Genomic DNA, 25,305 nt, shown 5'->3' on the forward strand with positions numbered 1-25,305 from the left:
ATAGTATAGATTTTAATTCATGATATATTGAAATATATATATTTTAAATCATATTGCTAGGAAGTTATATAAAAAACATATTTACTAGGAATGTTATAAAACATCAACTATCAAAACTTTGACTGAAAACTTTCTTTTATCATGAGTAAATAAAAAAGTATTGTCATGAGACACAGAACTGGGAAAAGGGAGGCCGAGGAGGCCGAGGCAGCGCTGGACGAGCTACCGAGCAGTGGGGGCTGGGCCGCATGGGGAGGACAGGAGCCCGCTGCCATGGCAGCTGCACTTTCGTCTGGCCTGCTAGTCAAGCAGTAGAGCACATCCTGACTCTAGAGTCGTGCCCAACCTCCCGCAAGGGCTGGCCCTTCGGAAGGCTCTCTCAACAGCAGGAGCAGGCCGGCCACCATGACCAATAACTCCATGTCCACCCCTGCGTTGAAGCCCAAACGGGCCAAGGCCTCCAAGAAGTCCACGGACCACCCCAACTATTCAGATATGATCGTGGCTGCCATCCAGGCAGAGAAGAACCGCGCCAGCTCCTTGCGCCAGTCCATCCAAAAGTATATCAAGAGCCACTACTGAAAGACCCCGTGGGTCAGCGAGAACGCTGACTACCCAGATCAAGTTGTCCATCAAGCGCCTGGTGACCACCTGTGTCATCTCAAGCAAACCAAAAGGGTGTGTGCCTCGGGGACTTTCAGGCTGGCCAAGGGTGATGAGTCCAAGAGGTCGGTGGCTTTCAAGAAGGACCAAGAAGGAAGTCAAGAAAGTGGATCCAATCCGAAGAAGGCCTCGGGGACTTTCAGGCTGGCCAAGGGTGATGAGTCCAAGAGGTCGGTGGCTTTCAAGAAGACCAAGAAGGAAGTCAAGAAAGTGGCCAATCCGAAGAAGGCAGCTAAGCCCAAGAAGGCTGCCGCCAAAGCTCTAAGCAAGAAACGCAAAGCCACCCCTGTCAAGAAGGCCAAGAAGAAGCCGGCTGCCATGCCCAAGAAAGCCAAAAAGCCCAAGATTGTCAAAGCCAATCGGACAAGACAACCAAACCCAAGAAGGCCAAACCAGTGAAGCCCAAAGCCAAGTTCAGTGCCAAGAGGGCCAGCAAGAGGAAGTGACAATGAAGGCTTTGCTTGTGACACACCTTCCTCCCTCCTGTTTTCTGTAAATACATTTCTCTCTTGATCTCATCTGCAACGGATCTCCTCTGCAACCCTTTGCCCATTTTATTCTGACTTTACAGAAAGGACAGAGTTTGGATTCCTCAGACAGACATTGTGGAGCGATTCCCTTTTCCTTAATCCATTGTGCAAGGATAGCCACAGACCTCATCTTTGTAATGATGAAGATGTACTTTTTTTCTTAATTTGATATTTAACCTTATGGGGTTAGGGTTGGGGTGGGTTTTTGTTGGGAGGTTTGTTTACTGTGAAGGCAAATGGAACCGGTAAAGTTCTGGCTAGATGAGGGGACCTAGGAAATGAAGTTTGTCTTTTTAAGGCTGTAAGTTGCTCATCCATCCCTTGTGAGAGCTTCAAAACCTTTGGTGCAAAGCAGAGGATGACACCCCACCTAGCTGGCCAGGGAGGGGAAAATCGCTGGGCTTCCCTCAGCAGTGGTGAGCAGTTGGGGACCTGGGGTTTCTTTTCATATATGCCCTAGTGCGTCCCCCTTGCCTAAAAGGGGAAAGGGGTCCAAGTGACAGCTGGTTAGAGAAACCATTGCTTCTCACAATCAGGATCTAGCCATTGGGGAAGGGGGGGGGTCTTTTCAGCAGTCTCTTGTTAAATGGGAGTGGACTTAGGGGAGGGTGGGGAGTCAGCCAAGTGCCTCAGTGTGCCTGTGGAAACTTGGGTTTTTTCCACACGATTGTTGAGAGCTGTGTCCTAGGAGAACTTTGTTCTTTTCTTTTTCCTTCCTGTATAAGATGTGGCTTTGCTTGGTGCTGCTTCAGTTCTACCAGCTGCCACGTAAAAACCCCTCCAACGGCTTTTACTTTAGAATCTTTTCTAAGTAGCCGAGGAGGGGGAGAGGCAGGGAGTGGACTGTAAGACAATACAGTTGATTTTAATTTGCTAGGTAGCTTTAGAGAGCCAGGATTGTGTGCATGTGTGTATATGTATATATCCATATCTAAGACTAGTAATTAGTCTCACTTCGGTAGCTGGGAGAAAAAAAAAACTGTACAGTTGTCTTTCTCTTATTTTAATTGTGGGGGACCAAATATCTTGGCTTCCAGGTTCAGGCCACCATATCAGCAGTGGCTCACCAGGAAACTCCAGCCCACTATTGTATTGTTAATGTCAGCAGGGGTACTTTTGTTTACCATGGTCTGAGGGTAATATGCCTCTTATTTGCATCTGTATGTGCCTAAGCATCTGCATAGGCCCTCACCTGGGTGGAGCAAAGCAGGCGAGCAGTGGCAAGAGGAGAACAAAGGGAGAAATGGTAGTATTAGCAGGATGGTTAAGAGACACCAGAAAAGATGGCTAATAAAGAAATGTCTCTAGTTCCACAACATGGAACTGAGAGTTCTCTGAAGATGACAAGATGCCTGTGTTTGGTCTTTGTCGATGTTGGGTTACTCGAAGTTTCCAGGTCCACACACCCCCACTCAGGTAGAACCTCATGGCTGTCGTGGTCTAAGGCTGAGACATGCTGGGTCACGACACTTTCTCTTATTTTAATAAAATAGGAAACTCGAGTCCCTTCCCCTTTTTAAACAAGTGTTATAATTGCTGGGAAAAGTTGCTGTGGTTGTAATTTTAAACTTTTAAAATAATAAAACTGTTAAAAAAAAGTTATGTCATTAAATCACCATAAATACCTTAATTATATGTTTAATAAGAATATGGCCAAAACCCAGGATGAGGAGCAAATGGTAATAGTTAAGTAATTGTATCAGAGAAAAGCTTGATAACATATGCATGGTCCTGGATTTGATCTCAAACATTGAAGAAAAGGAAAGAAAGAAAAATAAGAAGACAATCTTGAACACAGAGGTTTTATGTATTTAATTTTTTACTACTTAGTTGATATTTCCAGTTAGCAAAGGTGATTACTGTCAGGTCCAAAGGAAACTCCATTTCCCCAAATTCAGTTAGTAAGACAAAAGTCACCATTCTTCAGGAACTCATGATGCTGGTTCCTCCCTCTAACAAAGGAGCCATTTCCCTTACAACTGGCAGAATGGATGAATGGCTATCTCTGGTGTGTTTTAGGATACCCAAGTGCATACTTTCCTCCAGACTCCCTCAGAAGAACAGGTACCTGTTACACATTTCAGAGTCTATGGTGGCATCTGGGCTCTTCTCTCCTAACACTCCTCTAAAGTTCTTCCAGGTTAGGAGATTCCTTCTCCTAGCTATTCATTCTTTCTTATAACCCTGCTACTTCAGATATGCCCCCTGCTCTTTCTCTCCTCTTTTATGCACATTCACTTAACTCTCTTTGCTCCCCCCACCTCTCTTTCCCTCTCTCTATGTACTCTGCTCCTGCTTGTCTCATGGCCAAGTACAGTAGACTTCTGGCCATGTTTAGCCTACTAGTTTCTCTGCCTGATTAAAACTTGTCCAGATGTTTCAGGTGTTCTCTCCTTCATATCTACCAAACAAACCTTCCTCTTAATCATACTTTGGAGCAATCATGTCACAAGTTTATACAATTATGTTTGATCCATTAATAAGGTTGAAATATGGAACTGTGCCTTTGCTCTTCCTCTATTATCCAAAACATTATTTTCTTTTCCAGCGAGAGTGTCAACTCTGATTTCAGAAATAGACAAGCACAATTACTTCATAGATCTTTCTTTTTTGGTTGCATAATTTACAAATTTGAAATCATGTAGTTGTCCTAAGTATAATCAGGTTCATTCTGGCTGCCTAATTCCCTATACAAAGAAGAAAAATGCAAGGTGTAAAGTAATCAATTTCCTGGGTAGAAGGCATTGATGGATGCGCAAATGTGAGTGTCCTAGTGAAACGACCTGTAATGCTGGGCTAATGCTTTTACAGAAGCAAGCGCAGCTGGCTGTAAGCTTGCAGTGCTTATGGAGAATCTGAGAAGCAATCTTCGTGTCTGGAAGAACTCTCTTCCCAGTTCCTTCTCAACACTCGGAACTTATACTCTCAGCAGGAATCCCATTATGTGTCTGGAAATGGTTCAGCACTTATAATTCTCCCCTGCTACTTTCATTTAAAGCTGAGTGAAAGCATTGCTCTTCTTCTCTTTGCTTTTGACTGAGAGCTAAACCTTCTCTCACCTGACTCCAGAGATGATATTTCTTTTTGTAAGACACTCCCTGAAGACAATGGAGCAGCTGTTTGAGTAAAATGCTTAGCTCATGGTCACTCATTCTCACTGAGTGAATGTGCCCAGCCAAGCAAAACCTGCTGAAGAATGTGAATCACCAGGAACTTGGAGGAAGCACTTGCTCAGTCTCACATCACTTCAGTTTTCCTCTTCCTCAATACCATGCTGCTAATTTTACACACAAAGATTCTTTCTTTCCAAAAATGCCAGTTAAATACCCAGCTTTCACTGTAAACAATAGATGAATTGAGCCATAGCTTGTAGATAAATTTCATAAAAGTAAAGCTAACCAAAGAAAAGCAGTCTGTATACAATGTTGTGTTTGCCTAATGCTCCTCTCAAGCAGTGACACTGACAGGACAACAAGTCAACAAGAAGTCTTCAGGCATGAATGTGTACTGTAAGCTAGATTCATTTGTCATTGATCTCTCTAGTTAATCTAGTTTCATTTTTCTACATGTCACCACCTAATTTTCCAAAGACAAACTTTTAAAGATGCTGATATACTATCTGTATTTATTTTTGGAACATTTTTTCAGGATTTTTTTTTTATTATTTCAAATTAGGAAGAAGCTTGTTTCACATGCCAATCCCTTCTCCTCTCCCTCTCCCTCTCCTCACCCCCATCATACCTCCCCCACTCCTGACCTACCCACCATCCCATCCACCCTCCACTCCCCAGGCAGGGTGGGCCCTCAACCAGGGCTTGGAAAAGTCTACCACATCATCCTGGGCTGAAACTGGTACCTTCCCCATGTGTTCAGGAAAGTGCACATCCCTTCACGTGGAATGGGCTCTCAAAATCCCTTCTTATACCAGGGAAAAATACTAATCTACTACCAGGGGCCCCCTAGAGTGCAGAGACCTCCTCCTTGACATCCATGTTCAGGGGTCTAGACCAGTTCTGTACTGGCCTCCCAGACAGCATCTGCGGTCAATGTGTGCTCCTCCTCGTTCAGGCCAGCTGTTTCTGTGGGTTTCTCCAACCTGGTACCGACCCCTTCAATCCTCCTTCCTCCCTCTCTTCAACTAAGTTCCAGAGTTGAGCTCACAGTATATCTGTGGATGTGTCTCTCTGCTTCCATCAGCCACTGGATGAGGACTCGAGGATGGCATAAAAAGTATTCATCAATCTCATTTTAGGCGAAGGGTGTTTAGGTTATCCTCTCCTCCATTGCCTGGATTGTCAGTTCATGTCATCCTTGTAGGTCTCTAAAAATCTCCCTAGTGCCAGATCTCTCCTCAGACCTATAATGGCTCCCTCTAATATGGTATCTCTCATCCTGCTTTCTCTCCTCTATTCATTCCCCAACTCAATATTTCTTCTCCTCCATTTCTTCTCCTCCTCTCCTCTTCTCCTGCTCTCAATCTTGCATCTCCCTCCCCCCCAACCTCATGCTCCCAGTTAGTTCCTGCCTCTTCCCATTCCAGGGGTCCGTGCATTTATCCCTTAGAGTCCTTCATGTTTCCTATCAATCAATGCCCAAAGAAACTGCACAGACAATTCTCAAAGACAATTTCTTTCCAATAAAATCATGAAGAAAATACTCAATGCTTTTACCTATGAAATGTGTGCTAGTAAAATAAATGCAGTGTTAATATCCCAATTAACCCCAAGCAGAATGGCTATCATCATGAAAAAATTAACAAAAATATAATAAATGTTGGTCAGGATGCAAAGAGAGAGGAAGAGTAATATTTCAAACAATTGTTTGGGCTATTGATTAGTTAAGACACTATGGGTATCAGTATAAGGTTTCCTTAAAATTTCAAAGTAGAAGTATGTAATATATCAGTACTTGGAATAAACTTCAAAGATACAAAATCAGCTATATATGTCATATCTGAATTCTTAGCACTACTTATTAAAAAAAAAAGTGGTTGAATCATTCCATATCCTAATCTGTAAGTGTACATATATAATGTGTGTGTGTGTGTGTGTGTGTGTGTGTGTGTGTGTGTATGTGTGTGTGTGTGGTGTGTGTGATTGTTGGTTTGTGCACACACATTCAGTTGAGTTCTGTTCAGTCACAGAAATGAAATCATATCATTTGCAAGAAAGTCAAAATAAAAGACATGTTAGAGAAATGGCTCTCTTCAGAAGTACAGATATTGCTGGTTTTCTTTATGTTCAGAATCTAGTAATTATTTAACATCAAGAGTTTCCTTATTTTAAGTGAAATTTTTGTTATAAAATATCATTCAAACTAGGAAGGAAATATGTCACCATTAACAACAGTCACCATGGCATGAAATCAAGCATGTTACATCTTATGTTTTACTTACTTAAGTTGCCAAAATTCAATGACTACATCTGAAAAATTTTGAAATAAACATTTGGGCAAACTTTGTCTCATGTAATGGATAGAAATAATATAAAAAAAGATCTCATCTCTACCCAAAGAAATTTCTCTGTACAACAGACTGAAACCATAATAAAGAAATCCACAGTCAATCAAAACACCAAGCTGTGGAGCCCATTCCAAATGGATACATCAACAAGACACTCTTGTAGTTAATTCAACATTCCTGATAAGGTGACAGAAGAGACAGAAGATAGGGGATTTTTCTTCAAGAATTAGCCTCTTAGTTATGTCAGAAGCTGTATCCATAGAATCTCACCAAAATGATTGCTTAAACAGTGCTGAACTAGTAGTAAAACACTAGGTATGACCAGATGGACAAAGGAAAGACCATGAGGCTTCAATCATATACAAAATATTATAAACAACTATGGAAGGCTAAGAGTGAGAAAAACAATTTCCCCAGGAAAGAGCACAGAAATTCGTAACCCAATATCAAATGATCACTCCTGATAGCATACATACAAGTAACATTATAAATATTAAATGAATTATATTTAGGGATATATATTTATATGCAAATACATATATGAAAAAGAGAGGCCACAAATTTGAATAAGACCAAGGATAGGTACGTGGGAGAATTCAGAGTTAGGAAAGGGAAGAGAGAAATGATAAAATTATATTATAATTTCAAAAGTAAATCAAATATTTTTTAAAAAGCTTATACTGACACAGACTGTTGCGTCCCAGCCCCCACAGGGTCTCTGTGAGTCAATAACCACAAGTGCATCCTGTGTTCTAGTCTTGACTTACAGCCCCAGTCTTGCGCCACTACACCTGGGGTTTCTACACGAGTTCTTGCACTGGGGTTTTCCCCACTATGCTGTCAGTGTATATAAGGCTAATCTCTCCTTGGAAAAGAGCAGATGAATGAAAATGGAAAGACACACATAGCACAAGCAGCTGGAAATCTTTGTGTTTAATTAAATCTCCAGGATTTCTCCCAATACTCAGACTTAAGTCTTGGGGCAGGCCTCACAACAGATGTCTACTACTCATTTACTTTAATCATTCCTCTGCTGGCAACATCTCACATTACCACAGTGCAGTACTGTAGCCACAAAACTTGTTATAACTGATCATCATCAGTAGACATTCTCTGGATTATACTCAATTATCTTTGTGAAAGTGTAAAACCAGAAGCTGCAATTAGAAACACCATCAATCCCTATTATCACAGCCAAATTACTTAAGTCAGCATTTTTAAATTTATGATCACAAACTATCTCAAACCTGAAGGTGGAGTTGAAGGGGTCAGCCTTAGAAAAGGGCAATATAGGAGTTTTTATAGCTCAGGAGTAAGGGATTTCTAAGTAAGGGATTTCCATGGTTGATTTGATAGGCCAGTTAGGCAGTGTTACAGAAGCAGAACATAAGCATAGCTAGCTGGGCATAACAATTTTTGAATGACATTAATTGTTGTTTTCATAAATAGGATTACAGAAATATTTGTAGTTAAGGTCATAGGTGGGGCATAACCCAGTCCTTGAGGAACAGATTTAATCATAAACAGGAATGAATACAGTTTGTTTTTAACTAAAAGATGGATTTCAGGCCTAAAATATAGAGATAGACTGGTTTATCACAGGTATGATTGCTATCTTGTCTGTTCCACTGATGTGTTTAATGAAATTGTTTCTTTAAAAAAAATCAGTTTTACCAGCAAAGTCCTCTATTAGTGTCTCTGATTCAAAAGCATGTACCTTTAAAGTGAGGATATATATTTGTACTGATATTATTATATTTCATTTTAAAGATAAAAATATGGTTGTTAGCCTGATAAATTGGAATATATTTACTTACATCCAATTCCCTGGCCATTATTAGACCTTCAGAAATTGCCATTATATAAAAGGTTTCAAGGTTTCCATCCTACTTAACACTGGTCAGTGAAAGTCATTTTACAAGTCTCAAACACTAAACAGTAGTGACAGTATTCACCAGTGCAAAGAATGGTGTCATGAACAGTGAAATACATTTAACACAAGAATGAAATAATATCCCAAACTGTATTTCAAAAACAAACAAACAAAAAAGATCCCAAGGAATAAAAGTTTTAAAAGTTTATAGGAAAGAACTACAAGTAATACAAGTAAAGTTAACCTAAATTACAGAAGAACATAATTGCTTACAAGAGCTGGCAAACTTAATATAAAGATGACTCAAATAAAGAAATAGCAAAAATTATTTCAGCCAAACCACAGATAATATCACTAAAATATCCAAGAACAATTTTGTTCAAATCCTAAAGTAATCTGAACATCCTGAAGATAGATAAGCAAATGCCCCTTTCTCTTGGGAGATTTTCCAGTCACTTAGTGTCCTCAAAGCTTCAGTTTTTTCTGTCTTATCATAAAGAGGCTTCAGAGCTACTTGGTGAGTCTTGCTCCTTGTAAGATTGAGCATTCAAATATTAAAATACAGATGAGGGCTAGAGAGATGACTCAGCAATTATAGGCTAGGCTTACAACCAAAAATAAAATACAGATGATGTTATAGTGCTTTGGGATAGGAAGGCATTGACATAGTTACAGATAATCTAATATCAAAATAGAAAATTTTTCAGCTTAATGTCTAAGGACAGCTTAAAGAACATTGTATAGGAAAGAGAAAATATCAAGCACTGAAGATATGATAGAGGAAATAGATTCATCAGTCAAAGAAAATGTTAAATCCAACAAATGCTTAATACAAAATATCCAAGAATTCTGGGGCACCATTAAAAGCCCAAACCTAAGTATAATAGGGATAGAAAAAGGAGAAAAAGAGCAGCTCAGAGGCACAGAAAATATATTCAACAAAATCATAGAAGAAAATTTTTCTAGTCTTAAAAAGGAACTGTCTATGAAGATACAAGGATATTACAGAATACCAAATGGACTGAAACAAAAAAGAGTCCCCTTACCACATGACAATCAAAACACAAAATACACAGAAATAATAGGAAGAGCTGCAAAAGGAAAGAAGGCTAAGTAACATATAAAGGTAGATCCATCAGAATAAAACCCAAATTCTCAAAGGAAACTCAGAAAGCCATAAGGTCCTGGAGACTCACTATGGAGACACTATGATACCAAGGATACCACCCTACACTACTATACCAAGCAAAAGTTTCAATCACTGTAAATGGGAAAAAAAACAAGATATTCCATGACAAAACCAGATTTAAACAATATACACCCACAAACCTAGCCCTATAGAAAGCATTAATGAAAAACTCCAATCCAAGGAAGGAAATACCACACAAAACAAGAAGGGACACACACACACACACACACACACACACACACACACACACACACACAGACACACACACACACACACACAAACACACATCACACACTATCACAAAAAATAACAGTAGCAATCATTGGCCTTTAATAACACTTAATAGCAATGGAATCAATCCACCTGTAAAAATACATGGGCTGACAGAATGGATATGAAAAGAGGAGCTAACCTTCTGCTGCATACATGAAACAAACCTCAACTTCAAGGACAGACATTACCTCAGAGTAAAGGTTTGGGGAAAGATTTTCCAATGAAATGGACCTAAGAAGCAAGCTGGTATAGCTATCGTAATATCTAAAAATTTAGATTTCAAAATAAAGATAATCAAAAGAGATGAAGAAGGATATTTCATATTCATCACAGGAAAAAATCTATCTGTATGAAATCTCAATTCTGAACATCTATGCCCCAAATACAAGAGCACAACATTTGTAAAAGAAACATTACTAAACGTTAAATCACATATCAAACCCCACATACTAATACTAGGGGGTGTCAACACCCCACTATCACCAATGGACAGGTGTGTCAAACAGAAAATTAACAGAGAAATAAGGGAACTAACAGATGTTATGACCCAAATATGCTTAAAAGACATCTATAGAACATTCCACCCAAGGACAAAAGAATATACCTACTTCTTGGCACTTCAGGGAATATTCTACAAAACTGACCACATACTCAGTCACCAAGCAAATCTCAACAGATACAAAAAATGGAATAACCCCCTGTATCTCATCAGATCACCATGGCTCAAAGTTAGAGTTCTACAACAACACAAACTACAGATACCCTACAAACTCATGAACACTGAAAAAAACTCAACTGAACAACTGAACAAACTTTGGGTCAATGAAGAAATAAAGTAAAGAGTTTCTGAAAATACCTAAACTTATGGAACACTATGAAAGCAGTGCTAAGAGGAAAGCTCATAGTATTAAGTGTCCACATGAAGTAACTGGAGAACAGTCACACTAGAGGCTTAACAGCACACCTGAAATCTCTAGACCAAAAGAAACAAACTCAGTGTGGAGAAGTAGACACCATAAAATATTCACATAGAGCACTGAAATCAATAAAATAGAACAAAGAAAACAATACAAAGAATCAATGATACAAAGTGTTGGTTCTTCAAGAAAATCAACAAGATAGACAAAACTTTATCCAAACTAACTAAAAGGTAGACAGTGAATACCCAAATCAACAAAATCAGAAATGAAAAAGGGGACATAAAAACAGACACTGAGGACATACAGAGAATCATCAGGTCATACTTCAAAAATCTGTACTCAACAAAATTGGAAAATTTAAAAGAAATGAACAATTTTATGGGTAGTTAGAACATACTAAAATTAAATCAAGACCATATAAGCCATTTGCATATACCTATAACTCCTAATAAAATAGAAGCAGTCATCAAATGTCTCCCAACCAAAATAAGCCCAAGTCCAAATGGCATCAGCACAAAAATCTATCAGAATTTTAAAGAATACCCAATAAAAATCTCTTTAAGTTGTTCCACACAACAGAAACTGGACCATATCCAAACTCCTTTTATTAGGCTACTCTTTTCCAGGATGAGAAAGAAATAAGAAAAATATCACCATTTACAATAGCTGCAAATATAAAATATCTTGGGGTAACTCTAACCAAACAAGGGAAAGACCTGTATAACAAGAACCTTAAATCTCTAAAGAAAGAAATTGAAAAATGTTATCAGAAAATGGAAAGATCTCCCATGTTCTTGAAAGGTGGGATCAGTTTAATAAAAATGGCAAACATGCCAAAAGCAATGTATAGATTCAATACAATTTCCACCAAAATCCAAACACAAATCTTCACAGACCTTGAAAGAACAATACTCAACTTCATATGGAAAAACAAAATACCGAGAATAGCTAAAACAATACTGTACAATAAAGAAACTTCTGTAGGCATCACTATCCCTGACTTCAAACTCTACTATAGAGATACAGTAATGGAAACAACTTGGTTTTGGCATGAAAACAGACATGTAGATCAATGGAATGGAATCAAAGTCCTGAACATCAATCCACACATCTATGATCACCTTATTGTTAACAAGGAAACCAAAATAGGAAAAGAAGAAAGCATCTTCAACAAACGGTGCTGAAATAACTGGATGTCAACAGGTAGAATATTTCCAATAAACCCATATCTATCACCATGCAAAACTCAAGTCCAAGTGGATCAAAGACCTCAAGTTAAATCTAGTTACATTGAACTTGATAGAAGAGAAAGTGGGAAGGAACCTGGAATGCCTTGGCACTGGAGACCACTTCTTAAATATAATACCTGTAGCACAGACACTGAGAGCAACAATAGTAGACATCACACCCTGAAACTGAAAGGCTTCTATAAGACAAAAAAAATATGATAAATAAGACAAAACAACAGCCTGCAGAATAGGATCTTCTATTCTTCACCAACATCACATCTGAGAGAGGACTGATCTCCAAAATATATATATAACTCAAGAAACTAGATATCAAAATAACCCAATAAAAAGGGGGAACAGTGCTAAATAGAGAATTCTCAGCAGAAGAATCTCAAATAGCCTAGAGACATCTAAGGGATAGTCCAACACCTTAAATCATCAGGGCAATACAAATAAAAATAACTCTGAGATACCATGTTACACATGTCAGAATGGGTAAAATAAAAAAACACCAATGACAGTTTATGCTGAGAGGATGTGGTGTCCGTGTCCGGAGAACACTCTTCCATTGCTGTTGGGAGTGAACAATTGTACAACCATTTTGGAAATCAGTAATGGTTATTAAGAAAATTGGAAATCAATCTACCTCAAGACCCAATTGTCAGGAGAAACCCTGATTAAGAGGTACCCCTGACCAAGCCCAAGTGGGCATAGTCAGGGCTACCTCTTAATCATGGTTTCTTTCTACACAGAATGATACCACTCATGGCCATATACCCAAAAGATGCTCAATCACACAACAAGAACACTTGCTTAACAATGTTCATAGCTTTATTATTCATAACATCCAGAACCTGGAAATAACCTAGATGGTCCTCAACTAAAGAATTGGTAAAGAATGGAGCCCATTCCCTATGGAGGGATACTATTTCAACCCCGACATAGAGGAGGACCTAGGCCCTCCCCCAAATGATTTAACAGACTTTTATGATTCCCCCATGGAAGGCCTCATTTATTTAGGGAGAGGGTGAGGGTGGCTTAGTGGCATTGGCAAGGGACATGGGAGGATGGGAGTGAGAGGGAATGGGAAATTGTTTTGTAAAATTATTGTTTCTAAATAAATGTAAGAGAAAAAAGAATATTGCTACATTTACACAATGAAGTTATTATTCAGCTGTTTAAAACAATGACATCATAAAATTTGCAGGCAATCGGATTGAACTAGGAAAAAAACATTCTGAGTGAGGTGTCTCAGGCTCAGAAAGAGCAAGAAGGTATGTATTCACTCATAAGTGGATAGTAGATGTAAAACAAAGGATCACCAGACCACAATCCACAGCTCCAGAGAAGGTAACAAGAATGAACCTAAGAGTGACACATGGATCTCCCTAGGAAGCAGAATTACATGAGAATTCCTTTGTGTACTGGGGGCAAGTTGGGGTGGTAAAGAGTAGGGGATGGGGGAGGAGACCATGAGAGAACAGGATAGTTGAGTTGGGGAAGGGACAGAATGGGAGAGCAATGAATTAGATATCTTGATAAAGAGAGCCATTATGGGGTTAGGGAGAAACCTGATGATAGGAAAATCACCAGGAATCAACAAAATTCCCAACTAATATTCCTAGCAATAGTGGAGAAGGTGCCTGAACTGTCCTTCCCCTGTAATCAGATTGGTGAATACCCCAAATGTCATCATAGAGCCTTCTTCAGTAATTGATGGAGCCAGATGCAGAGATCCACACCCAAGCACCAGGCTGAGTTCCAGGAATCTATCCAAGGACAGGGACAAGGGAATATATGAGTAAGAGAGATCAAGATCATGAAGGAGAAATCAACAGAGACAGATGAACCAAGCTCATGGAAACTCTTGAACTCTAGACCAACAGCTGTGGAGACTCCATTGGATGGAACTAGGCACTCAGTATGTGGGCGACAGTTGTATAGATTGGTCCTTTTAAGGGGCCCCAGGAAGTAGGACAAGGATACATCCCTGGTGCATGAGCTCTGTTGTTGGAGACCATTCCCTATGGTGGCATGCCATACTCAGCCTTAACACACTGGGGAGAGTCTTGGTCCTGCTTAAAGTAAATTTGCCAGACTCTGTTGACTCCCCGTGAGGGGCAGGTAGAGAGGTGGAAGGGGAACTGTAGTTGGAATGCAAAATAAAATTTAAAAATATATTAAAATATTGTATAATCAATAAATAAAGAAAAAGAAAAGATAACTTCAGGCAACATAATATAAAATCTTAGTAAGTTTCACCTAGTTGGCCGTAATATTTAGATTTTCTCATTAAAGTAGGAAGAGAAAAACAATGTATCTAATCAAACAAGAATAGCCTATTAAAATACTAATTTTTGATGTACATTATTGATTTAAGTACTAGACATAGAAGAATGATGTGACCACTGCTGCTTCTATCATGTGTTATATAGATGCCCAGTTCAATATGATAAGCAAGAAACAAATTCAGTAACTGAGAAACTGAAGGGAAGGAGAAGAAATGGCATGACAGATAACATCGTAAAGTGTTATAGACACATGAATGTGTAGAGAGGAACTGCACGTGATGGTCATGTTCAAGCAAAAGTGTGTTCTGTTACTGAAATGTTAATGCAGTTAGTCACTTCTCTTTCATTTTATTCAGGACACTGATGATAGCTTATGTATTCTACCTGAGGGGAAATCAACCAAAATCATGAGGAGAAAATTCAACCCTTTTGTACAAAATTCAGAAAAACCTCATTAACATATGCAGAGGCTCGGTGTTCAGTCTACAATTTCAACAAGAAAGTAGGTCAGTTGACATATTAGTCATTAAAATAGTATGCAGGGAGAATATTTGCAATGTGTTTTATTTAAGTTTAAAGGGATGTGTGTGTTTTAAGATCAAAAATATAAACCTGTATTTGATATAATCTATTATGACTGAAAAAATAAGATATTTTAATCCTCTTTAGTGAGATAATTTATACATTAGTGAAAAGATAACTAACATGTCCTCACATCAACTTTCACAAAAATTAATTTTTGATAAAGGCATTAGGAGGGGAGGAAAGATGCCCATTACCTCATGTCCAAATAAATTTATAAATAGAATTTATATCACTGAATCTTGCAGTCTATTGTGTACCTTTAATTTTGAGTAGCTAAAGAGACAATATTTCACATAACAGTACAATACAGTTAGATTACAAGAGGGGTGGGATCACAAATCTAATAACCATAGTGATATGTGCGATTATATTAGATTATTTATTTAAACTTAAATAAAACACATTGCAAATATGGCGCTCTGCTTGAATTCTCCCTGCATATTATTTTAATGACTAATATATCAACTGACCTACTTTCTTGTTGAAATAAATGTGCTAATAAAGTTACCTGTATCCATATTTGCAGGTAACATGCCTCCTGCTGGTGGACCACAATACTTCTCCAGAACCTGCCCTCTCCTCTGCAATTCTTACTCCAACAGAGGCCAAGCAACACCCACATCCCCATGCAAGGCCCTTGCTCTTAGACTACCAACAGTCCCCCAAAACCCACCCAGTCTAACCCAACAGCCCCTCCCACTCTCATCACTCTATCCAGCAGAGGACTTTCGAACATCCAGAACCAAAGAAGGCCCCTGTGCACCAGAGGACACACTGGCACCTCGAATCCCAGAGGACCACCAGGTACACCAGAGGCCAAACAGGCTGCCAGAACTCAAAAATATAAAGAAACTGAAAGAACAAACACATAATCATCTTACTATATGCTGACAAAGCCTTCTACAAAATCTAACGCAGCTTCATGTTAAAAGTCTTGGAGAGATCAGGGATACGAGGAGCATAACAAATAAAAGCAATATACAGCAAGCTGACAACCAACAGCAAATTAAATGGAGAGAAACTCAAAGCAATTCCACTAAAATCAGGAAATAGACAAGGCTGTCCATTCTCTATAATCTATTCAATATAGTAATTGAAGTTAGAGTGGTAGCAAAAAGACACCAAAAGGACATCAAGGGGATACAAACAATAAAGGAAGAAATCAAAGCATCACTATTCACAAATGATATGATAGTATATGAAAGCATTCCCAAAATTTCACCCGGGAACTCCTACAGTGAATAAACACCTTTGGCAACAAGTTTGGATACAAGATTAACTCAAAAAAAAAAAAAATCAGCAGCTCTGCAATATAAAAATGATAAATGGGCTGAGAAGGAAATCAGGGCAGCAATACCCTTTATAATAGCAACAAATAATATAAAATATCTTTGGATAACACTAAAGAATAATTGAAACACTTGTATGACACTCCTTCAAGTCTTTGAAGAGGATATAAGAATGTGGACAGATATTCCTTGCTCATGGGCAGTAAAAATGGCCATCTTAACAAAAACAATCTGTACATTCTATGCAATCACCATCAAGATTCCAATACAATTCTTTACAGATCTTGAAAGCACAATACTCAACTTGATATGGGAAAACAAAAAGCCATGATAGCTTAGTAAAAGAACTTCTGGAAATACCACCATCACTGATTTCAATCTATACTACAGAGTTATAGTAATAAAAACCACATGGTATTGACATAAAACAGATTGATCAAAGGATTTGAATCAAAGACCCAGATGCAAAATCACACACCTTATAGACACATAATTTTTGATAAAGAAGCCAGAATATTCAAAAGGAAAAAAGCATTTTCAACAAATGGTGCTTAAGCATATACCCAAGGATGCTCCATCCTAACCCAAGGACACTTCCTCAACTATATTTATAGCAGCTTTATTCCTAATAAAGGAATATTGTACTGGATTGTACTGTAAACAATCTAGATGCCCCTCATTTGAAGAATGGATTTTTTAACAAGTGGTACATTTATACAATGGAGTAATACTCAGCTGTTAAAAAAATGCCATGAAATTTGTAGCAAAGGTTTGTAACTTAAACAAAAATCATTCTGAGTTAAATAACCCAAGCTCATGAAGACAAATATTGTATATACTGTATTATAATTGGAATTTAGCTCTTAAATAAATGATAATCATGCTACAATCCACAGATACAGAGAGGCTAAGTAACAGGGAGGGCTCAAGGGGATTCACATGGATCTTCCTGTGAATTGGGTAGGGAATAGATTTTTCAAGTAACCTGGGAGTTAGTGGGGATAAGAACAGGAGGGGTCATGTCTGGGTGTGTGGAGTAAGAAAGTACTTGGAAAGAGAACTGGAATTGAAGGTGAGATAGAACCCTAGTGCATGGAAACTCCTAGGAGGTGTCTTTGTAAACAGGATAAAGAGCCTGAATTGGCTATATCTGACCACCAGGCAAGACTTCCGGTGAAGAGATTGGGACTCCAACCCAGGCACATATGATTTGAGGTACAATTATTTCTGCCTGCAGTGTTCTGTGGTAAAGGTGGCACAGAACTTGGAATGCCCAACAATGATTGGTTCAACTTGAAACCCATGCCAAGAGAGGATGCCTATATCTGAAACTGTCTGACGGCCAGGAAGTAGATCCTGGATAGCTCAGAGAACTAGGATAGAACCAAACACGACTGGCAAAAAAAAAAAAAAGCAATTGAAATGATTCCTAATGTTACACTGTACTCATACACTGGAGTTTAACATAATCATCATCACAGAGCCTTCATCCAGCTACTTATAGGAGCAGATGCAGAGACCCACAACCAAACATTAGGCAGAGCTTGGGGAATCCTGAGGAAGAGGACAAAGAAGGATTGTAGGACCCAGATAGGTCCCAGATAGGTGTTTTCGAAAACACCTCGAAAAAAAAATGGTTCACAGAATAAAGTACTCAGCCATCAAAGGGCTCACAAAGACTGAACTGACAAACAGGGAACTTGCATGGGTCTGACCTAGCCCTTCTGTATGTGTTATGGTCGTGTTGCTTGGTGTTCTTGTGGTACAAGTAACAGAGAAAGCAGGTGCTGTTTGACACTTTTGCCAGGTTTATGCAAACTTTTCCTCTGACTTGGCTGCCTTTGCTCAGTCTTACTGTGAGGGGATGTGCCTAGTTTTTGTTTTTAAATATTTTTTTATTTAGAAACAATCTTATTTTACATACAAATCCCCCATTCCCTCTCCCTCCCTTCCTTCCATGCCTACCGACCCTCTCCAACCTACCCCCCACCCACTCCCCAAGGATAGTGAGGCCTTCCATTGGGGATCATCAAAGCCTGTCATATTATTAGGGGAGGGCCTAGGCCCTCTTCCGTGTATCTAGGCTGAAATACTATCTCTCCATAGGGAATGGGCTCCCAAAGTCCGTTTGTGTTCTAGGGATAAACTGGTTCTAATGATAGAGGTCCTATAGACTGCCCAGTCCTTCTAACTGACAATCACATTCAGAGGGCTTAGATCTGTCCAATGCTGGTTTCCCAGTTTTACTACTGGGGTCCGTGTGCGCTCACTAGGTCAATTCAGCTGTTTCTGTAGTTTTCTTCCAGGATGGTCTTGATGGCTTTGCTCATCTGCCTCCCTCTCAACAACAGGATTCCAAGAGTATGGCTCAGTGCTTAGCTGTGGGTGTCTGCTTCTGCTTCCAACAGGTACTGGATGAAGGCTCTAGTTATAACTTGATATGTCATGTTTCATTGACATCCCTAGGGGATACAACACTTCTTGAGGGGAAATGGAGTAAAAGTGGATCTGGGGGAGAGGGAAGGCAGGGAGAGGGACTGGGAGGAGAGGAGGGAGGAGAATCTGCACCCAGGATGTAATGTATGAGAAAAGAATAAAAAAAATTAAAAGAAAAAAAAACTTTAATAATTTCAGTGATATTCTAGATTAAAATAATATGTTAATTACATGGATGCTTTTTATCCCTCAATGCTTACATTCAAGAGTACTTTTCTTTGCTATGAGTATTTTATTAAAATATTACATTTTTGTTCGAACTACCTACATTTATTTTGAAATGTTGCAAGAAGTTCTTGTTGAACACAGAGGGGAAAACAATGAATTAATATAGATATTTCTCCCTTCTTCCTTACTTAAAAAGCAAAACACCACATGCTTTCATCTATTTTTTAAGGTAATTATATATATGATAGGTGGTCACTCATTTCTTACAAAAAAAGTACAATTGTGCTCCAAGCACAGAGTCCAATTTGCATGACATACATACAAAAATTCTTGATTAATTCATTTCAATGATACATCTCAATTCATTCCCATCCCAATCCCATTCTATCTAATTATACAAGATAATATATATATATATGTATGCTTAATGTATAATCCATAATGACTTACATAGATAAAAGGTGACAATGAATAATTTTATTTAGATTATTTTGGCTTTTTAAACAGCATTCTTGGAAAATCTTATGATTAACCCAAAATGAGAATGTGGAAATTATTATTTTCAGAAAAGTGGAAGCTTTTGATAGCTATAAAATGAAATTATATTTATAATTATTGAGAAATGAAAAATAATCATTTTGTTAATAAATAATGCATTGGCAGAATTATTTCTTTATAAAAAAGTGGAACCAAAATGAAGACAAATTTGTAATTTTTCTTTATTAACATTAATTCTTTGTCAATATTTAATTTATGATTTACAATTTTGTAAAATATACAGATATCACAAAAAGTAGAAGTTATATCCTAGCTCTTGAACAAAGAACTCTTTCCCTATAGTAGAAGCTGGTTTAATTCTACTTAGTTTCCTCTCTGTGAAGTGCATGAGTTTTTAAGTAACTCAGTTATACATATTATATTGGTTCCAATATGAGAACATCTATGAATATTCTAAGGCAAGTGGCTATTGAGAACACAAAGTAGTAGTGTTCTTGTAGTAAGGCTAAGTGGCTTTAAGTGTTACTCCTTTTGCTGTTTCTACTCAACATGTTTTCCCCTGTCTTGGTCTCCATGTTTATTAAATCTTTTATTGAGTGTTTTTATATAAAATACAAATAGTACTTGGGATAGAAATGTGTAGCACTATGAGTAACTTTCATTTCTATAACTTATGAGTGAAACCTATCTCTTTTCTGTTCTAATTATTATTGGAGGCCAGGCTGTGACTGGAGGAAACTCTCTCCAGAGAACCTGATAGAAGGTGAGGTAGACTTTCTGTTGTTCAGAGCCAGAATGTCACATTTTTCTTTTTTCCCTTTCTCTTTTCTATTCTATTCTTCTGGATTCAATGGTATTTCTTTCTGTGGAGTCACAGTTTTTTCAGGCCACTTGTAGAATATCTTTTAGAAGACATGTCATATTTCTTAAGAATAATTGAAAACTTCAAGGCACATGTTTTCCAATATTGAAGGAGTCATCCCTGAATTTGTGGAAGGCAGAAGTTATGATTCATAACACTGGGGTTTTGGAAGTCAGCTTCCCTAAGGCTGACCTTTTTCAGTTACTATTATTTGAGGCATGTCTCCAATATAATGCACAGACTTATTTCAAAATCTTTGCTCTTTTTGAAAGTTCAAAAACAAGGCTGAGGCAATGTACCTCTCTAAAGCAGATGATAGATACAGTGTTATTCACAAAGAAAAAAATATATTTCACATTACCAATTGCTTGAACAAGATTATGTGAATTGACTTTACTGTAAAAATTATACTTTATAGGCAATGAATATTTTCTGAATTTTGTAGAATTATGAATCATAAGCTAGTATTAAGAAAACTTCCAATGTATTAATTATGAATTTCATTTGGTAAGTTTTCATGTTTCCTTGCTGAAAGGAAATGCTATTCACTTAAAGTATACACACATTTCTCCAGTTTTCTATCATTTAAGCTGGTAATTATAGATTTCTTGACTGATTTATTTTGTTATAGTTTTTAATTGTGCAGTGCAGATTGTTCTTAAAGTGCAGAACATCGAGCTGCTGCTTCTTGCATGATGGGATTACAGACATGTGACACTAGGCCAGCTTTCATTTAACTTTTTATATGGATTTCTTGGTATGTGTCTCTATTTTTATATCCCTGTTATATCATAAAATAAATGGGAGGAAGGGGAACATTTATGATTCTATAAAAAAAAAACATTCAATGTAGGAGTGTTTTTACTTCTCTACATGGTGTCACCAAAAAAAATCAACTGTTATCCCAGAATGGATACTATATATTTTATTAAGGAGCCAAGTACTAGTGGCCATACTGAGGGAACAGATTTAGGTTTCCTTAAATTCCATGTAATAACAGAAGTTATGGCCCAATTGGGATTAACAGACACCTATAGAACATTCCATCCAAACACAAAAGAAGATAGCTTCTTTTCAGCATCACATGGAACCTTCTCTAGAATCTACCACATACTAGGCAATATAGCAAACCTCAACATGTACAAGAAAATTAGAATACCCCCCCTTGTGTCTTATCAGAACACCATGCTTTAAAGTTAGAATTCAAAACAACACAAATTGCAGAAAACCAACCAACTCATGGAAATTGAACAACATGCAATTGCACCATTCCCGGGTTGAGGAAGAAATAAAGAAAGAAATTAAAGACTTCATAGAATTTAATGAATTGAAGACACAACTTACCCAAACTTATGGGACACTTTGAAAGCGGTGCTAAGAAGAAAGTTCATATCTCTAAGAAGAAACTAGGGAATAGTCACACCAGAGAGTTGACTCTGAAAGTTCTAGAAAAAATGGAAGCAAATTCACCCCACAGTAGCCACCAAGAAATAATCAAACTGAGGGCAGAAATCAATAAAGTAGAAAGCAAATAATTCAAAGAATCAATGTAACAACGAGTTGGTTCTTTGAGAAAATCAACAAGATAGACAAACCTTTATATAAATTAACCAAAAGGCAGAGAGAGAACATGCAAATTAACAAAATCAGAAATGAAAATGGGGACATAACAATGGACACTGAGGAAATCCAGAGAATCTTCAGGTCTTACTTTGAAAACCTGTACCCCACTAAATTTGAAAATTTAAAGGAAATGGACAATTTTCATGATAGACATCACTTACCAAAATTGAATCAAGAACAGATAAGCAACTTAAACAGACCTATAAACCCTAAGATATAGAAGCAGTCATCAAAAGTCTTCCAACCAAAAAAAAAAAAAAAAAACAAGGCCAGATGGCTTCAGTGCAGAATTCAAAGAAGAGCTAATACCAATACTCCTCAAATTGTTCTATACAATACAAGCAGAATGTTCATTGCCAAACTCTTTTTACGAAGCTACAGTTACCTTGGTACCAAACCAACACAAAGATACAACTAAGAAAGAGAACAACTGATCAATATACATTATGAACATTGATGCGAAAATACAAAATAAAATACTGGAAACCCGAATCCAATAACATATATGAGAAATCATACACCATGATTAATTAATCTTCATCCCCGGGATACAGGGTTGGTTCAACATTCTAAAATCTATCAATGCCATCCATCATATAAACCATTCTGAAAATCCTTTGACAAAATCCAACACCTCTTCATGATAAAGGTCCTGGAGAGATCAGAAATAACAGGAACATACCTGAACATAATGAAAACAATATACAGTAAACCAACAGCCAACATCAAATTAAATTGAAAGAAACTCAAAGCAATTCCTCTAAAATCAGGAACAAGTCAAGGCTGTCCACTCTGTCCATATCTCTTCAATATTGTCCTTGAAGTTCTAGCTACATCAAAAGGACAACAAAAGGAGATCGGGGGCGGGGGGGGATTGGAAAGAAAGAAGTCGAAATTTCACTGTTTGCAGATGATATGATAGTCTATAAAATATAATTGACACAAAAAAAACTCTTCCTGGAACAACTACAGCTGATAATCACATTCAGGAAAGTGGCAGAATACAAGATTAACTCAAAAAATCATTAGCCCTACTATTTATGGATGATAATTGTGCTGAGAAAAAAATTAGAGAAACATCACCCTTTACAATTGCCAGAAACAACACAAAACACCTTGGGGTAATGCTAACCAAAAACTGAAAGACCTGTGTAGTAAGAATTTTGAGACATTAAAGAAAGAAATTAAAGAAGATACCAGAAAATGGAAGGTCACCCATGTTCTTGATAGGTAGGATCAACATAATAAGAATGGCAATCTTGCCAAAAGCAATCTACAATCCCCATCAAAATCCCAGCACAATTATTCACAGACTTTAAAAAAAAATCTCAGTTTTATATGGAAAAACAAAAGACCCAGGATAGCCAAAACAATAAAAAAAACTTCCAGAGGCATCACCATCCCTGACTTCAAGCTCTATTATGGAGCTATAGTCCTGATAACAGCTTGGTATTGGCACAAAAATAGACAGGTATAACAATGGAATCGAGTTGAAAACCCTGATATTAACTCGCACACCTAGGAACACCTTATTTTGGACAAAGAAGCTAAAGTTATACATTGGAATAAAGTATGAATCTTCAACAAATGGTGCTGGCATAACTGGATGCTGGCATGTAGAAGACTGCAGAGAGATCCCTGTCTATCACCATACACAAAACTTTAGTCCAAATGGATCAAAGACCTCAACATAAATCCAGCCAATCTGAACTTATTAGAAGAGAAAATAGGAAATACCATTGAACAAATTGTTAAAGGAGACTTCTTCCTGAACATAACACCAAGTAGCACAGACAATGAGATCAACAAATAATAAATGGGACCTCCTGAAACCAAAAAGATTCTGTAAGGCAAAGGGCACAGTCAACAAGATAAAAACGACATCCCAAATATTCGTAAAAGATATTCACCAACCCCACATCCTATAGAGGGATGATCTCCAAAATTCACAAAGTACTGAAGAACACCAAATAATCCAATTAAAAATGGGGTACAGAACTAAATAGACAATTCTCAATAGAGGGATCTAATATCACTGAAAGACACATAAGAATGTGTTCATCATCCTTAGCCATCAGGGAAATGCAAATCAAACAAATCTGATAAGGCATCTTACACCTCTCAGAATGGCTAAAATCAAAAACACCAATGACAGTTTATGCTGGAGAGGATGTGGAGAAAGGGGAACACTCCTCCCCTGTTGGTGGGAGTGCCAAATTGTACATCCACATTGGAAATCAGTATGGCGACTCCTCAGGAAAATGAGAATCAGTCTACCACAAGATCCAGCAATTCCACTCTTAGTCATATACCCAAAAGAAGCACATTCTTACAACAAGGACATCTGCTGAACAGTGTTCATAGCAGCATTATTTGTAATAGCCAGAACCTGGAAGCAACCTAGATGCCCCTGAACTGAAGAATTGGTATAGAAAATGTGGTACATTTACACAATGAAATCTTTAACCCAGTCACAAAAAAAACATGGTATGTATTCACTCATATGTGGATTTTAGACATTAAGTAAAGGATAACTACCTAAGAATCCACACTGCCAGAGAAGCTAGTGAACAAGGAGGACCCTAAGAGTGACATATATGGTCCCCTGGAGAAGGGGAAAGGAACATGATGTCCAGAACAAATGGGAGCATGGGGAAGGGGAGAGGGACCTAGGAGAATGAGAAGGGGAAAAGAGGCTGGGTTAAGAGGACATGATGGGGCAGGGAGTTTGTGTTGGGGGAAGAACAGAAGAGAGCAAGATAGGAGATACTGTAATAGATGGAGACATTATAGTTTTGCAGAGGAGTCAGGCACTAAGGAAATGTTTGGAGAGCTACAAAGATGACACCAAGTAACAATCTCAGCAACAGAGGAGAGGCTACCTTAAATTTCCTCCCCTGATAATGAGATTGATAACTAATTTACATGCCATCCTATAGCCTTCATCCAGCAGCTGATGTACATAGAAGCAGACAACTAAACCTTGTGCTGAACTGGAATCCAGTTGAAGAAAAGGAGGACTGATGACCCAATTGGTCCAGACCAGGCTGATGAAACCCATAGAAACAGCTGACCTGAACAAGTTAGAGTTCTTGGTCCCCAGACTGATAGCTTGGAAACCATCATATGACTGGCAAAGATGAAGATGTCAGTTTGGAGATCTGGTTAATCTATGGGGCCTCTGGCAGGTGATCAGTATTTATCCTTAGTACAAGAATGGACTTTGGGAGTCCAATTCACATAGAGGGATACTCTCTCATTCTAGACACATGAGGAAGGCATTAGGCCCTGCTCAAATGATATGATAGACTTTGAAGATCCTCCATAGAAGGTCTCACCTTCTGTGGGAAGCAGA

General features: G+C 38.0%; 1 protein-coding gene across 1 annotated transcript; it reads left to right on the forward strand.

Annotated features, from left to right (window-relative positions):
* The first annotated feature begins 405 nt into the window (after nt 1-405).
* Nucleotides 406-1,188, forward strand: LOC100764795 (histone H1.0). Its single transcript, XM_027419627.1, is given in 4 exon segments — nt 406-612; nt 614-682; nt 787-1,024; nt 1,027-1,188. Coding segments are annotated over 4 exon segments (597 nt in total). The 3' UTR covers nt 1,110-1,188.
* Nucleotides 1,189-25,305: the final 24,117 nt, after the last annotated feature.

This window comes from Cricetulus griseus, chromosome 5 (genome assembly GCF_003668045.3).
Source record: "Cricetulus griseus strain 17A/GY chromosome 5, alternate assembly CriGri-PICRH-1.0, whole genome shotgun sequence".
Taxonomy (NCBI): domain Eukaryota; kingdom Metazoa; phylum Chordata; class Mammalia; order Rodentia; family Cricetidae; genus Cricetulus; species Cricetulus griseus.